This window comes from Macaca mulatta, chromosome 9 (assembly GCF_049350105.2).
Source record: "Macaca mulatta isolate MMU2019108-1 chromosome 9, T2T-MMU8v2.0, whole genome shotgun sequence".
Taxonomy (NCBI): Eukaryota; Metazoa; Chordata; class Mammalia; order Primates; family Cercopithecidae; genus Macaca; species Macaca mulatta.
The window spans coordinates 103,887,758-103,901,128 of NC_133414.1; the positions used below are offsets into that span (position 1 = coordinate 103,887,758).

The window sequence follows — 13,371 nt, forward strand, 5'->3', positions numbered from 1 at the left end:
TGTTTTCCTTTCAGCACTTTGAGTATATAATCTTATTCTTTCCTGGCCTATAAGGTTTCTCCTGAGAAATCCACTGGTAGTCTAATGGAGATTCCCATATATGTGACTTGATACTTTTCTCTTGCTGCTTTTAAAATTCTTTTTTTCTTTAAATTTTGACAGTGTGATTATCATGGGCCTTGGTGAGGATGTCTTTGGGCTGTATTTATTGGGGGATCTTTCAGTTCTATGAATCTGCCTCTCTATATCTGTCCCAAGACTTGAAAGGCTTTTTTAAGCAATAATTTCACTTAATAAGCTTTCTTTTTCATTATCTCTTCTCCTTAACTCCCATAATGTGAATATTTGTTCACTTAATGGTATATATTCAGTTATTATTATAAATAATAATAACTAAAATAGTTAATCATAATAGTTAATATTTATTTAATACTTAGTCTTTTCTTTTCTTTGAAACAGGGTCTCCCTCTGTCACCCAGGCTAGAGTACAGTAGCATGATCATGGCTTACGGCTGCCTCAAGTTCCTGGGCTCAAGGGATCCTCCCACCTCAGCCTCCTGAGTAGCTGAGATTATAGGCACATGCCACCAACAGCTGGCTAATTAAAATTTTTTTTTGTTTGTTTTTTTGTAGAGATGAGGTCTCCCTATGTTGCCCGGGTTGGTCTCGAACTCCTGGGCTCAAGCGATCCTCCCACATCAGCCTCTCAATGTGTTGGGATGACAGGCATGAGCTATCACGCCTGGCTAATGCTTAGTATTTTCTAAGTGTATCATGTAGGAACTCATTTCTTTCTTATGACGATTCTATAAGTACAGGTTCATGATCTATTATTTACAATTCTGAAATTGAAAATGGTCTGAAAACCACTTTTAAAAACTCACCTATAGTCCCAGCTACTCATGAGGCTGATATAGGAGGACTGCTTGAGTCCAGGGGTTCAAGACCAGCCTGGGCAACATAGCAAGATGCCATCTCAAAAATATATATTTGGCAGCAAATCCTGGCCTGAACTGGCATATGTCTATCTATAGTCTTTTACTTATTCCTCTTAGTATGGTTAGTCATACATTTTGCTGCAGCTCTATAAATATATTTGATTATAGAGTACTGCCCTAGAAGTTGTTGGGGTGTTGCATAATACAAGGTATATTCATTGGATTACTTTTCAAAACCTAAATAATTCTTAACTCAGAAAACTATCTGGCAGGGGTGATGAACTAGTATAGATAAGGGTGGTGAACTGGTACTATCATTATCCCCATTTCACAGCTGAATAAATTGAGACTAGAAGTTGCCACTTACTCAAGGTTTCATTGTTAACAAAAACAATAAGCAATGTAGTTAATAATATTTTTGAGGGCTTCTTGTGGCAGTCACTTGGTTAAACGTTTTATGTGCATTAATGTAATCATCACCACAACCCTATGAGTACTATTATTATCGTCATTTCCCAGATGAAGTTTAGAGAGGTTTTAAAATTCCCTCTCAAGACACTGTGATTAACTGTGGTGAGAAAGGATTTACAAACAAGCCAGTCCAATATCAATGTATTTGATTATTACACCATCCTTTACAAATCTACACCACCAGTCCTTTCCTCTCTTCTAATGCCATTTAGACTACATACTCAATTATCTAAAATTAAAAAGATTTTAAAAATATAACTCAGATATTTTACTTACTTGCTTAAACTCTATGCTTTCTACTTCATATAAAGTCCAAATTTCTTACGATGACCCCTTTCTACTTCTCCTATCTCATTTCCCAACAGAGCAGACTTCTCTTACGCCTTTGCACTACATATACCCTCTTCCTGGAAGGCTCCCAGGCTGTCACACATTTAGCTACCTCTTGTCATTTAGGGCTCAGCTTAAGCTAATCCTGTTTTTCCCTGATTTACCCAGTAAGAGGAGGTCTTTAATCATATCATTAATCCCATCATTCTCTTTACGTAGCACATAAATATATTTTCAGTGTTGATCTGTTTATTTTCTTTTTCCTTTCATTTGAATGTAAATTTAACCAGAGTAGGCACCTTGTCTGTTCTGGTTTCTTCAGAAGTTCCAATCTCTCATATGGTAGGTGCTTAATTTTGGCTAAATGAATGTTGTACACAGTCAGTAAAAAGCATCTGCTTGTTATTGAATGGTAGGAGATAAACTGATGAGGCAGGTAGGTGACTAAAGTGAAAATGTAAAGATATCTCGAACATCAACTTGATGAGATTTCAATAGTATAAACACCGCCAAGCATAGTTTCTGATACAGAGAGATGATAAACATTTGTTGAATGACTGGACAATAAATATTATCACTAACTTGGATCTTGAGGCAAATTACTTAACCTTTCTGAGCTTAGTTTCTTTGTCTACGAAGATTAAAAGTAACTTTTCAGGGTTTCCCTACAAATTATATGGATAATGCATGTCATGTGCCCAGCACAGAGCAGGTACTTGTTAGTTTCTTTCTCTTTACATACATATATGCTACTTTATGGTTTACAAAGTTCTTGTAAGCTCTTCTAGATTCATGACCTCATTTTATTCCCACAATCTTCTGCAGTACCTCTTATTAGCCTCATTTTACAGATGAAAAACAGACTCAAGGATTGAGACGTAGCCTCTTCAGGTAATGAGAAGCCAATGGACCTGCTTTATAAGCATAGGAGCCACATGATAAAAAGCAGTGCGGTTTTTTTGAAGATTAATCTGTTGGTGGCCTATAAAATGGGCTGACTTGAAAATTTGAGAAATATTATTTTACTACTAGCATAAAAATCAAGTTTAAGGGCCGGGCGCAGTGGCTCACACCTGTAATCCCAGCACTTTGGGAGGCCGAGGCGGGCGGATCACTTGAAGCCAGGAGCAGGAGACCAGCCTGGCCAACATGGCGAAACTCCGTCTCTACTAAAAAATACCAAAAAATTGGCCAGGCGTGGGGCCCTTGTGCCTCCTAGCTACTCCGGAGGTTGAGGCACATTTAGAATCGCTTGAACCCGGGAGGCGGAGGTTGGCAATGAGCCGAGATCGCGCCACTGCACTCCAGCCTGGGCGACAGAGCGAAACTCAGTAACAACAACAACAACAACAACAACAACAACAACAAATCATGTGTAAGATGACAACGGCCTGGCAGAAGTGTTTAAAAGCCTAATGAACTTAAAACTATTGAAAAGCCAGATAAGTCCCCCAAAAGAACAAAAATTTAAGAATAGTAGTTTTCAAATCTGGCTGGCTGAGAAAATGATGGTACAAACAACACAAACAATTGAGAAATCCAACTTGGCAAAATCGTTGGTCGGAAGACCTCTCCAATACCTAGGCAGAACTTCTGGCAAACAATGACAAACATCTGAGCCATTTCTTCAGTGTCATAGCGACTTCTTGCTTTCACTCCTCCCACTGGCTTCACCACCTGGACAAGCTCATCTTAAGGTCCTTCTGATCTTGCTTCCTAGCAGTCTGATGGGAAGCAGAATCTGGGTGGTATGGAATTAGAAACCAAGGTTTTGAAGTTCCAGGACTTGGACTAAATCGACTTTTTCCTTCTCTGTTAAATAAGGGGACTCTTATTTCACCTCCTTCCCTAGTCTTAAGACTAGACATCCTCTCCATATCAGCACAAAGCGCTTTTATTTAGGCGTCTGCCACCAAACCCAAGGCGCTCGCGCCGAGCGGAGCCCCTGTCGGTGAGCTTACGTCACTTCCGGCGCGCTACGCTCAGTTCTGCGTGCCGACGCCCGCGTCAGCAAAGAGCGGAGCTGGGGGTACCCGGTTTGAAGTCGTGCGGGTCGGAGGACTGCCGCCTCCGCTACTGTTTTGGACCCCTGCTCTCCGGCCGCCGCGGGGACGAGCTCGGGTAGGCGGCAGGGCAGATGCCCGAGGGCCTGCGCTGGAACGCTCCACGCCGCACCGGCCGCTCCCCTGTGCTCCGCGGCCTGGGCCTGCGCCTCTCAGCTTTCTGGAAACTAGCGCCTCAGCTGCGCGGCGCGTAGGTCGCGGGGAGCTCCGAACCGCCGGCACCCGGCCATGGCGGTCTCCAGGTGGGTCTTGCTCCAGACGAGCGAACTGAAAGGCGACTCAGGCAAGGCATGGGCTCCTCTCAGAGCCCCTACTCCTAGAGAAGAGCGGTTCTCATTGTCACTGGGCTCTGGCGCTTTCTTCAGTAGACTTCGGAGTTCGCCCCGTGGTCGGCGGGGGTTTGGGCTCGGGTTACTCCTGGGTGAATCGGTTCAGTAATGCCTTTTTCGTGTTAAATAGACCCCTTAGCACGTTAGAGCTGTTTTTTCTCTTTCCTCACCATGTTTCTGTTCTCTGGTTTCTCTTCCCTCTTTCGATTCTAGGAGAGTAAGTCTCTTATCTTTCTCAGTATTCTAAGGCTGGTCCCTAACCTCCATTTCATGGGAAAACTTGGTAGGTAGTGTCGATGGAGGGGAAACCTGAATTACTATTATCTAAGAGACCGTCTAATTACGTTAACAGTTTTAATTTACGTTTTTAGGGGTATGTTCTTTCCTGAGATGTTTTTTAAAATTAAGTATAATTTCTCCTTTTGTTTGGCAGTAAACATTCCAACGTCAGCGTTGTAACCTTAAGCCAATTATCGTATTAGCATCATTTTCCGTAGCTAAGGCGTGGAAGATAAATCACAAATCTTATATTCTTTTGAAATATTGCCTGTCAACAGGAAAGCCCAGGAAAACTATAGAAAAACTAACAAGACATTTATTTGTATAGCGATAGGAGAAACATTCTTCTTTCCTCCAGTGTGATAGAATGGTTGGAAAGCTTTTGTAGGCGGATTTTGGTGGCCCTGTATACATGTGATTAAGGGATAGTTCCTCTGTGATAGTAATCTGGTGGATTCACCAAGTTCTTTAGAGTTGATATGGTAACTTTTAATGAGAATTGGATTCTTTTACCGTATAGACTGAAGGAATAAATGATGAAAACAAATAGTTTTCCTTCTTTTTTATAATTAACTGAACACATTCTTGGAGCATATTAAGTGCGCAAGTTTTATCTGTTTTGCAAGAGAAAGGATAACCCATTCCTTACAAACTCCCTAGATGACTGATGAAATAGTGTGTGGGAGAAGCCCATGGGAGTTGGGTGAAGGGGGTTGCTAGGTGCCGTAATATGGGGCATCTGATTTTTATTTTATGGATTAATCTATTCAATGTGAGTAAATTCTTTTTTTAAATAAAACTGCCTTGAGAGAATGCAAGTGACATTTTACATTTTTGCAAATATAGAAAGGTGTATCTTCTAATTTGTTACCTCCTGTATAAATACATGAATATATACATTGTAAATGCATTGCTATATAAACTTAATATAACATTTATCAGGTAATACAGTGTTTAAGGAAATGAGGACTTCCTTTCTTAGAGTAACATGTGTATTATCACAGGATTGGATGTAGCTTTATAAAGACAAAATGAAAATGTTTAAAAAGAACCTAAACTTCGGGCAACATTAATCTCTCTCTTTTTTTTTTTTTTTTTTTTTTTTTGGTTTTTATTTTTTTGAGACGCAGTCTGGCTCTGTCACCCAGGCTGGAGTGTAGTGGCGCGATCTTGGCTCACTGCAAGCTCCGCTTCCCAAGTTCAGGCCATTCTCCTGCCTCAGCCTCTCCAGTAGCTGGGACAACAGGCGCCCGCCACCACGCCTGGCTAATTTTTTGTGTTTTTAGTAGAGACGGGGTTTCACCGTGTTAGCCAGGATGGTCTCGATCTCCTGACCTTGTGATCTGCCCGCCTCGGCCTCCCAAAGTGCTGGGATTACAGACGTGAGCCACCGGGCCGGCCTACACTAATCTCTTTTCGGAATTTTAGGACACTTAATATTTCTGAATGACTGAGTGGGTTTTGAAGGTACTGTCTTTTGTTCTGGATGTTGTGTTTCGAAGACTAGCACTCTTTTTCTGTAGATTTTTTTCTTGTTCACTTTTTAAAAAGCCTGTCATGTTTTTATGAAAGAGCTATTTCTGTGCTTAAACATTTTGAGACACCTTGTGTGTTTTGGGGGTAGTGTCAATTCTTGACTTTTTCATCTGTGGACTTCTTTGAATGGCAAATTTTAGTTTCAAGCTGATCTTCTCTACGCACGAAGCATAGTTCTGTGCTAACCAAACTTCCTTTCTCTCCTGTTGGTGCAGACTCATTTTAATACTATTTTATGTAAAATAGGTGGAAAATAGCCCAGGAGGTAAAAATCATATGCCAAAATCAAGTCTAAAATATTTTTTGCACTGTTTATTACATATGCGTAACTGAAGAGACACTGTAATATTTTTAAGACATTTCCACCAGAATTTCCAACAGATGGGAAATAGTAAATTAGTACCATTATTCCCTCAATTGTCTGGTCAAGAAATTTGAGAATATTCTTTGACTTCCCTTTTCCTCCCACTTCCCGTGTCCAGCCAGTTACCAAATCCAATCCTGTATATTCTGCCTTTCTAATCTTTCTCCAGCCAATCATTTTTCTTTCTATACCGGTTACCACAATCCTAAAACATGCCACCATCTCTAGTCCAAGACACCTTTAGAGAGACGCTTCCCTTTTGTCGCTGTAAAGCTACATCCAATCTTTTGAAAATATACACTCTAGAAAATATACATTTCTAGCCCTAGGAAAGGAAGTACTCATCCCTTTAAATATTGTATCACCTGATAAATCTCATATTAAGTTTATGTATCATTGTATTTGGTATTCGGACTAGACTGTTTAGTCCAAGACAGGAGCCTCTCTCCTTTTCCTGCCTTCCATGGCATCTCATTCAATCTGTTCTTCACTTCAATTGCATTATTTACTGATTTGCAAATTTGAACATGAACTTGGTCATCTTTCTAATTAATACCCTTTAGTCGTTTCCTATTGCCCTAGGATAAAGTCCGCATTCCCAAACAAACGTATTTTAGCAGATCCTTTGTGATCTGGTTCCTGCGTCGTCTTTTTAGATTCATCCTGTGTCAAGTTCTCTGTACTTCCCCTTCACCTTCTCTCTTCTATCCTCCACCCTCCCCAGAATTCATTTTCTTACCCCCTACTCTTTATGTTTGGAACACTTCTTAGCCCCATCTCAAGTATGGCTAGGTCTGACCTTAGTTTTGTTTTTTTTTTTTTTTTGAGACGGAGTTTTGCTCTTCTTGCCCAGGCTGGTGTGCAATGGTGCGTTCTTGGCTCACCATAACCTCCACCTCCCGGGTTCAAACCATTCTCCTGCCTCAGCCTCCTGAGTGGCTGGGATTACGGGCACGCACCACCACGCCAGGCTAATTTTGTATTTTTAGTAGAGACGGGTTTCTCCATGGTGGTCAGGCTGACCTCGAACTCCTGACCTCAGGCGATCCACCTGCCTCAGTTTTTTGATCTAAGCATATATATCACCTTGTTCAGGACTTTTTCTCTGGTTTTACTTCATCTGAGCTATTTGCACCAATACATATTCCTGTCAGTCATAATATTTATATTTTGTAATTGGTTAATTGTTATCTTACTTGCTGGATACATAAACTCTGTGAGAGAAGGAAATGTGTCTTTGATTTTTTCCATCCTCAGAATGCCTGGCTCTTAGTGGGTGTTCAGTACATGTAAAAAAAATGAATGAGTGATTTTGCTTCCTGCTTTAATACCTTTTGAGTTGCCATATGAGTTGCCTCATAAAGCAAAATAATGGTATTCAAAGATATAACAATTATTATTTAAATTATTCACAAGAAACACTGAAAGCCTGTAACATATACTAATTTGTTTTTTGCTGAGATTGACTTTGTGGAAGCAAGTCAAGTAGCTAGTGAATGACTAGCTGACTTTCCAGCATCCGCATCTTAAGGACAACATTGTTCTCTACTCCTACATTTGTAGGAGTATGATTTTACTGTAATTTGTGCATAGTAGACTATTTCCAGTGTTTTTCAGTGAGTGCTTTTGAGTTTAACTACTTTTTTTCTTTTCTTTTTTTCTTTTTTTGCAGTAAGGAAGACTTTATAGCTTTTAATATTGGCCATTTTCTAATTTTAACAATCATCAGAATTTTTTTTCTTTTTAAAGCTACCTCCTACAGGAAGGAAATTAGAATAATTTTTTGAAGTTTATAATACAGTAAATTCTGTAATAGCATGGTCATTTATAATGCAAAATGGATATGATGTATTTTGTGTGGTCATATATTTTAAACCCTGCTTAATAGGCTTGGTTTTACTGTACTTTCAGTTGTAAGAATGTGGCAGATTATGAAATGCATGACTGTTGATCTGTAGCTGAGTTACATCTTGCAAAAATAATTTTGTTACTCTCTGAAATTGTAAATACAGTCATAGCATTTGAAGTTCTCTGTGAAATGCAGTGAAATATCAATGGAAAATGATATGACTCTTTTAGACCCTTAGTACAAGACTCAAAATACAGATGTAGGAGTAGAGGAGAATGTTGTCCTTAAGACGCAGATGCTGGAAAGTCAGCTAGTCATTCACTAGCTGCTTGACTTGTTTCCACAAAGTCAACCTCAGCAAAAAACAAATTAGCATATATTACAGACTTTCAGTGTTTCTTGTGAATAATTTAAATAATAAGTGTTATATCTTTGAATACCATTATTTTGCTTTATGATGCTTTTTCTCATTATCATCTGTTACTTAGTTGGGATTTTGCCACCAACAGTAAAAGCTACCTTTGCGATCGCACCACTGCACTCCAGCCTGGGTGACAGAGCAAGAATCCGTCCCCCGCCCCCCAAACAAAGCAACCTTAGATGGATTTCTTAGGCATTTTGTTGTTTGTTGTTTGTTTTTGGAGGCAGGGTCTCACTCTGGCCTCCAGGCTAGAAAGCTGGAGGGGCAGTGGCACAATCACAGGCTCAAGTGACCCTCCCATCTCAGCCTCCCAAGTTGCTAGGACCACAGATGCACAGCACCATGCCTGGCTAATTTTTTTTGTGTATTTTGTAGAAGTGGGATTTCATCTTGTTGCCTAGGCTGGTTGCAAACTCCTGGGCTCCAGTGATCCACGCGGCTTTGCCCCTAAAGTGCTGGGATTACAGGCATGAGCCACCGTGCCTGGTTTAGGTTTATGGAATCTATAGCTGTGTTGGGAACCATGACTTAATACAATTTTTAAAACAGCTTGTTTTTGCTACCTTTGCCTGTTTATGCCACAATTAATGGAACTGATTATTGTACATTGGCTAGTTAATAGGAACATAGTTTTTCCTCAATCAGCTAGAGAAGGTTTCAAAAATACATAGTTTTCCCTCAGCGATCTGTGCTGTAAAGGTCATGTCTACAATGTCTAGACAGTACTTATGATATGACTGTTTTAAAAGCCATACCTTAGATTTCTCACATATCTTTGCATTTGAAAATGTTACAGTGTTCAGAAAGGGTTCAGAAGAAACAAAAACGCATCCTCTTATGGAAGAAACAAATTGCTACATATGAGCAGACCTTCGCTCAATTTTGTTAATTTTCTGTTTGCACTGTTGATACTTCAGAGCAACATTGTTTCAGTAGGCCTATTCTGTCAAATAAAAGGAAGTTTCTTGATGTAGGGGATGTTGAGTGGATCCTGGACAGGAAAATGTTAATGTAGAAAAAACTACCAATAAAGGACAACACAGGTTTTCTAGGCCTATTCCTCCATTACTGTTAATTTATTTTTAATAATTTTTTAAAAATAGAGATGGGGTCTCTCCATGTTGGCCAGCGTGGTCTTAAACTCCTGCCTCGAGCATGGCCCCCACATTGGCCTCCCAAATGCTGGGATTACAAGCATGAGCCACCTCACCTGGCCCTTATTGTTAATTTCAATCCATTATAAGATGACAGAAGGGACTGTTGTAAATTCTAATTTATCAAATATCTCATACTTTAAAAAATTTAGAGATAAACCAGAAAAAGTAGAAGAGGCATTATCAAAGCTTTTCCATTTCAATCCCAATGGTAAATTCCTCCTTATTTCTTTGGTTTGTTTCTCAAGGTACTTGTTTGAAGTATTATTTTTAATTTTTTTTCAATTGTGACACACACATAAAAATAGACTGTTTTAACCGTTTAATAATACACTTTAAAATGTATTATGAAGTTTACATGTTAATACATAATATATATTAATATGAAGTTTTAAAACCACCCATACTTCTGCTAAATAACCTAGATTAGTATGTACTATGTTTTGTCATTAAGATAAAGTCATGCAAGAGGCTATAGGTTGTTCGATCAGGGATGGAGGGTAGAAAAAAATGTCTTGAAGGAAATAGCATAGCTTGGTTGTACATTTTCACCATTCTTCATTCATTTAACCAATACTAACTGAGTGCTTTCTGTGTTATAGGTGCTAGAGGTATAGCAGAGAAAAACAGTGTGCTCTCCATTCTCATGGAGTTTATGGTCTGGGGTAGAATGGGATAACTTATCTAGCATACGCCTGCCCTTACACCTGGCTTTGGTATGGTTTCACACCTTCATATTGATTCTTAGTGTTCTGTATGATATCTTTATGTTTAAAACAACATAACATTAACATAGTTTCAAATTATCCACAACATGACCTAGAAAGTATATGTTTAAAAACACTAATCTAGAGAATTTGTTGGAAGTTGTTTCTTTTGAAACATATTAATGATAATATGTACACTGTGCTAAGTTCCACATATTAAGTACACACTGTGCACTGTACTAAGTGATGGTCATGATCTTTCCTTATTTCCTAAGTAACACAGAAAAGTAAACATTCAAATCATCTATACTTAAAATTTTACTGTACTTTTGCTACGTATAAAATATGTGTAACTAAATGGATACTCTTGACTGATCATGCTTTTTTAGTTAAGGACACAAAGCTATCTTTGTGAGGCATTCTGTCAGTTGACCTTCCCTAATTTATCAGAGAGTTTAACTTTATTTCGAAAATATCAGTGTGGCTTTTTGTGCCCCACCCCCCGGGATGTTTTAGAGTGGAAATACAGCATGTGTTTGTTTATTAACTATGAAGTAGTAATCTAGGACACGTTTTATTGTTTAAAATGCGTGACATTTCTTTCTGTTTATTTTTACGGCTTTACTGTTACGAATTAACATAATGCAAACATCTGGAGAGGAGAGAGGTTGGATTGCAACTGCTAGCATAATCTCTACAAAATTCTATGTACTCTTTCCTTTTTCTAGGCAGTCTTTAGAATATTTGCCTGAAATCACAGGTTACATGAATCATGTCTTGTTTAGTTATTTCTTGGAGTTAACATCCAGATTGAAAATGGGCCAGATTTCTTATTCTCAATAAATTTATAACCAGTGGATATTATAAAATATAATTTTCTTATGTTTTACTTATCCTTCTGTAGTCTTTGGTACCTTCCATGCAGCTTGACATCTGTTACCTGTGTCTCCTCTGTCTGTCTGTCTATCGTTCAGAGAATGAAGAATGTTACTTTTTTCTGCTAGCTGTTCTGCAACAGAAGTTTTAGCCAAAAGTAGTATGGGAGTAAGTACAGTGTTCCCTCAATCAGCCCTCCTTTTAACTTTCCCTTCTCTTCTGACCGTCTAGCTTCCTTCAGACCTTTCCCTCACCAAGGGCCCTGTCTACCCTCCAACATAATACTGACTCTGTCTGACGTTCTTTTCCTTTCCCCACCAGTTCACTGTACCAGCCTTTTCCATTGTGGCCTGGCCCTGATGCTTACCCTGCTTGCCTCATAGCTGGCTACCCTGAGATAACAGGTTAGACTGCCCTCTTGTCAGATCTTTGTCTGCTCATCTCTTTGTTCTTTTGTTCTTCCTTTTATGTGGTGTCCAATCTGCTCTCCTGGAGAGAGGAATGGGGCTATGAAAGGGGCTTTAAGTCAAGAGAATCAAAGAAGCATTCTTGTGTCCCCATTCCTCTATTCAGGGAGGCAATTTTGGTTACCATCCAAAGTGGAAGAAGTAAGGATAAACAGGCATGGAGTGGATGAGAGAATGAGCTGATCTGCTACCTTAGGGCATTTGGCTGGTGGGAGAGCAGAGGTGACGTGACATGGCATTGGGATAAAAGGCTCTGCAAAAAGGAGAGGCAAGAGGAACTGTGTGGCTGTGGGACAGGATCAGCATTAGGTTAGAGAGGAGTCTATAAGGTCTTTGAGCAGGAGTTGTAAGTGAAGCTGGGTAGCAGGGGACCAAAGGAAAGTTTAGGAGGGATGGAAATTATGGAAGGAATACAGTGCCTATTGCATGGCATTTTTCAGCTTGCTATTTGGGACAGGCTTAACTGCCTTATTCAGAATGCTGAAGTACTGCTGTGCTGATCTTTTCATTTACTGAAACATTACCTTACCAACCCATTTTTTTGTGTAATACTGCTATCACAGATTAAGGATGTTTCTCAAAGGAAGCAGGAAAAAAAAATACAAAATACTTTTTCTTTCCTTAAAGTTGGTTCTTAAACTTGTCCCTAAGAAACTTGAACTTTTCCTTAAGTATAGTTTTAGTTACAGTAAATATCAACTACATAACAAATATTTGAATACTGTGCAAAGTGTTGTGCGAGATAAAAAGAATGATTGAAGGAGATGAAGCCTAATGAGGAAAATTAGACATCATGTGACTAATGTGAGAGATGCCACCAAATAGCATGATAAATACTTAAGTAGCTGTTCAAGTTGAGAATTCATGTGGGTTTCAGAAAAGGAAATAATCTCTGTTGCATAGTAGTTTGAAATGGTTTCAAGAAGGTGAGGGACTTCAGCTGAATCTTGATGAATGGGAGCTAGCTGAAAAGTTGAACAAAGAGAAAATATTTTGTTTGTTTGCTGTAGCACATTTTATTCTCTTGTTAGAGAAGCAAGCTCAGGCACACCTGAAGATCACGTCTAATCGTGTATCTGGTTAAATTCCAGGTGATATACCCATATTCTCAGCTGTGCCTCCCACCAGCAGTTCCTGTCTCATACCTGGGGCCGTTATATCTGCACAGCTGCCTGCTGTTGCAGTGAGGCAGAGTACCTAACTCACTGCAACCACAACCAGTGACCATTCTGGGGATCTGGCAGAAACTGGCCAGGAAACCATCCCCTCAAAGAGGGGTGAGCCACTGTAACCCTAGCTTGGAGGAGTGTGAGAGACATTCTAAGTGGAGGAAACAGTATAGGCAAAATTGTGGAAACCAAAAATACCCATATTTGGGAGATACTTTTTGTTTTGGATTACTGTCTAGTAGGTAAGTGTGAGCCATTGAAAGTTTTAGAGTAAGGTAGTGGTTTATTCAAAGGGTGCTTTAGGAACTTAATCTGGCAACAGGATGACAAGGCAGTTGGGAGTGTGAAACTGGCACTCTCAGAGGGCCTGGACTTGGGGAATATTTGTTCTGGATATAATTTAAACAAATAACAGTAT

At 39.4% G+C, this 13,371-nt stretch overlaps 1 protein-coding gene across 12 annotated transcripts in view; it reads left to right on the plus strand.

Annotated features, from left to right (window-relative positions):
* Positions 1 to 3,723: 3,723 nt before the first annotated feature.
* BTAF1 (B-TFIID TATA-box binding protein associated factor 1) overlaps positions 3,724 to 13,371 on the plus strand; it is a 105,743-nt gene continuing 96,095 nt past the window's right edge. For 11 of the 12 annotated variants that reach the window (XM_028826656.2, XM_015147685.3, XM_077946770.1 and 8 more), the window contains exon 1: positions 3,724 to 4,044. Coding sequence is in view for 3 of the 12 variants with exons in the window: in XM_015147682.3 (XP_015003168.3) it covers positions 4,031 to 4,044 (14 nt within the window). In the remaining 9 variants the exon portion in view is untranslated. Of the gene's footprint in view, positions 4,045 to 11,345; positions 11,486 to 13,371 lie in introns of all 12 variants that reach the window. The other variant, XM_077946765.1, reaches the window with a different exon arrangement.